Source organism: Cervus elaphus, chromosome 29, assembly GCF_910594005.1.
Source record: "Cervus elaphus chromosome 29, mCerEla1.1, whole genome shotgun sequence".
In the NCBI taxonomy this organism is placed as follows: Eukaryota; Metazoa; Chordata; class Mammalia; order Artiodactyla; family Cervidae; genus Cervus; species Cervus elaphus.
Genome location: NC_057843.1, coordinates 22,762,295 through 22,765,311, shown reverse-complemented (window position 1 = coordinate 22,765,311; position 3,017 = coordinate 22,762,295). Strand labels below are relative to the sequence as shown.

General features: G+C 41.7%; 1 protein-coding gene across 1 annotated transcript; it reads right to left on the bottom strand.

Moving 5' to 3' along the window:
* Positions 1 to 387: 387 nt before the first annotated feature.
* LOC122686065 (interferon alpha-1-like) lies at positions 388 to 957 on the bottom strand. Its single transcript, XM_043891159.1, has one exon. The coding sequence runs from the start codon at positions 955 to 957 to the stop codon at positions 388 to 390; it is 570 nt and encodes a 189-aa protein (XP_043747094.1).
* Positions 958 to 3,017: the final 2,060 nt, after the last annotated feature.

Below are 3,017 nucleotides of genomic sequence, written 5' to 3'. Positions count from 1 at the left end.
AGGACGTTTTTTACAGTAAGAATTTAATAAAGGAAGAAAAATCATAAGCTGACTAAATACAAAATATCCATTTTCCCATAAGTATGCTTACATAATATTATATCAACAAAATAATTTAAATATTTATAAATAGTTAAATAAATATTAAAATAAATAAATAAATGTACAGGTAGTTAAATATGTAGATAGATCAGCTTCCGCATCTGTGAGGAACCAGTGTCTATAGAGTAGAATATGATGTTACTTAATGTTTCAGAAAACATTTGACAAATTGATTCATTTCAGGGCTCAGTGACAATAGAAATAAGAGCCCTTGACGTGGCCGTGCAGGAGGCATGTGGTCTTGTTGGTCTGTGAGGATCATTTCCGTGTTGAACCAGGTGTGTGTCAGTTCTTCCTCCGGAATCTCTCCTGCAAGTTTGTTGAGGAAGAGAAGGCTCTCATGACTTCTGCTCTGACAACCTCCCAGGCACAAGGGCTGTGTCCCTTCTCTTGCAGATAGAGAGTGACTCTGTGGAAGTATTTCCTCAGAGCCAGGCTGGAGTCCCCCTTGAGCAGGGGAGCCCCTTGCAGCCCCTGCTCCTGCCTCAGACAGGCTTGCAGGGCAGTGAGCTGCTGATCCAGTGCAGTGCGGAGCTTGTCCAGGAGGCTCTGGTCCCACGCAGCGGCCGAGCCCTCAGTGCTGAAGAGCTGGAAGGTGTGCTGGGTCACCTCGTGGAGCACAGAGATGGCTTGAGCCCTCTGCAACTGGCTGCCACCCAGCGCCTCCTGGGGGAATGTGAAGTCATTTCTGTCCTGCAGGCAGGAGGAAGGGGAGACCCTCCTCAGTTGTCGCAGGAGCGTCAGGACCCTCCTGTTGGCCAGGCTGTGGGTGGGAGGCAGGTGGCAGCCCAGAGAGCAGATGGAGTTGCAGCTGAGCAGCAGCAGGGCCAGGAGTAAGGACCAGGCTGGGGCCATCGGGGACCTTGCAGATGCTGGGGAGGTGGGTGACTCTGTGAACCTGCTCTCTAGGTTCCCTGAAGACCTTCCTTCAGGCCTGTGTCTGAAATAGGAGCCCATGGTTTCCATTTTCTGAAAGTTCCCTCTTTCTACTCTTGTTTTTGCTTTTCAATTTGCACTCTCCAGTGTGTTAGGGCAGCACTTCTCAATCTTTTTTGTTTTTTTTTCATGTTGCCCTTCTTTCTTTTGCCCACAGAGCCTTTTTAGATATTTTTTCTTAGTTGCCCCGCACTGTGAAATTTTGATAACACAGATATACTGTGTATGTATTTATGTACTCTACAGGTATCTTTTCTCTGTACATAGAAAAAGAAAGTGTAAATCTTACTCTTTGTATTCAGTGTAGAATTAAGAATTACATAAAATTTTAAGCTATAATTTAAGTGTGAAAGCTAATGAATTTTATTTTAACTTTATTAACTAAGTTTTCAGAGTGACTTTTAATGTCATATATTTACTTATATAAGTGGGTATGTATCCAATTACATATTGAAATAAAATTTACATAAATAACTTTATAATAATACCAAGGTATAGACATACTTAAAAGTCATTCAAAGTTGCTCAAATCATTGAATAACTTAAAAATATTTCTTTAATATTTAAGTATTTATCATTGAATTTTTTTCATATCAGAAAGTAATTTTTAGTTTTAGTGCCAGCTAGATATTCATCTGGATATTATCAACATTTTTTCTCTCTAATACTTGGATATGTTGAACAACTGTAGTAGTATTATGTAAGAAAATATAATATTTTTTAATTTTATTTACAAATATAATTTTCCACGTTTATTTAATTTCTGTAGCCCAAATCACATTGAGATTCAAACATAAACAACATGCACAAGACAGACAATGTTTGCTCATTAGTACATAAAGGCCACCTCTCACCATATGACTTTGAGATCAAGCAAATGTTGGAGAGAAAGTCCTCCAGTGAACCATCTAGTCACCTTAGGTTGTACCACTGATCCTGTATACAGTTTGTTTATATTCCATAAACTCAATCTCAGTGCTTCTCCAAATCTCTTCTTCATGCATTTTTCTAAAATGCATGAAAACCTGAACTTTGTAAGAATCATTTTGCCACTGTTTTGTGAAAGCTTAGTTCCTTGCTTTTTTTCCCCTTAATTTTACAACTTTGTTAATGAAGATGAAGTATCTGTTGATTTCCACTGCATTAATTTCTTAAAAATGGAGGCCTGTATCCTTCCTCCTTTAGGGAAAGGTTCATTCCTTGAAAGTAGATCTTCACAACCAGTTTTAAATCCTCACTTCTAGCAAATTCTCTTCTAAATTGCTCTCTTGTCTCAAACACATCTCCAGCTGTTCCAGCTACTAATGATGTCCAATGTGGAATTTCTCCAAGAGGGTCTCATCCCAAACATCCTGGGCCCTCTGTATTGAAGATGCTGTGGAGACATCTCAGGAAAGACAGCAGTGTGTGGGCTTTCCTGAAACTGCCCAGCATCCAGTGGATCCCAGACATCAGCCAGGCCTGTTTTCCAGAAATTACAGATGCAAAGCACTTGTTTTTTTGTTGGAGAAACTTTAAGATGTGCCTCTTGTCTTTAATATGATGTGTGACACCTCACAACTCAGGCAAAATTGGGGGCTGTTTTTGTGTAGACTTGTGGGCTGTGTTGGTGTTGCACCTGCCTGTATTTACTGCATTTCTGTGTATTGCAGGATTTCAGGAGCATCTTGATCTCTGCAGAAGGGGGCATGGCATATGGGGAGGGTTGAGTTGTGTCCATGTTCCTAATCTCACACCTGCAGCCAACTGCCTCTCCCTGACAGTGCCCCGTGATCCCCCACAGAAGCTCATGGTCACCCTAGCTGCAACCCTGTCTTCCTTCATCCTTTCCGCGTTTGACCACATGTGTCTTGAGCTGCTGAAGTCCAGAGCCCGGGCAGGACCTGTGCACAGCAGGCTGGCAGCTCAGCACGGGCAGCAGCTCAGTCACCCCTAGTTCTGCTTTAACAACCCAGCTTCTGGCTTCTCCAATAATTTGG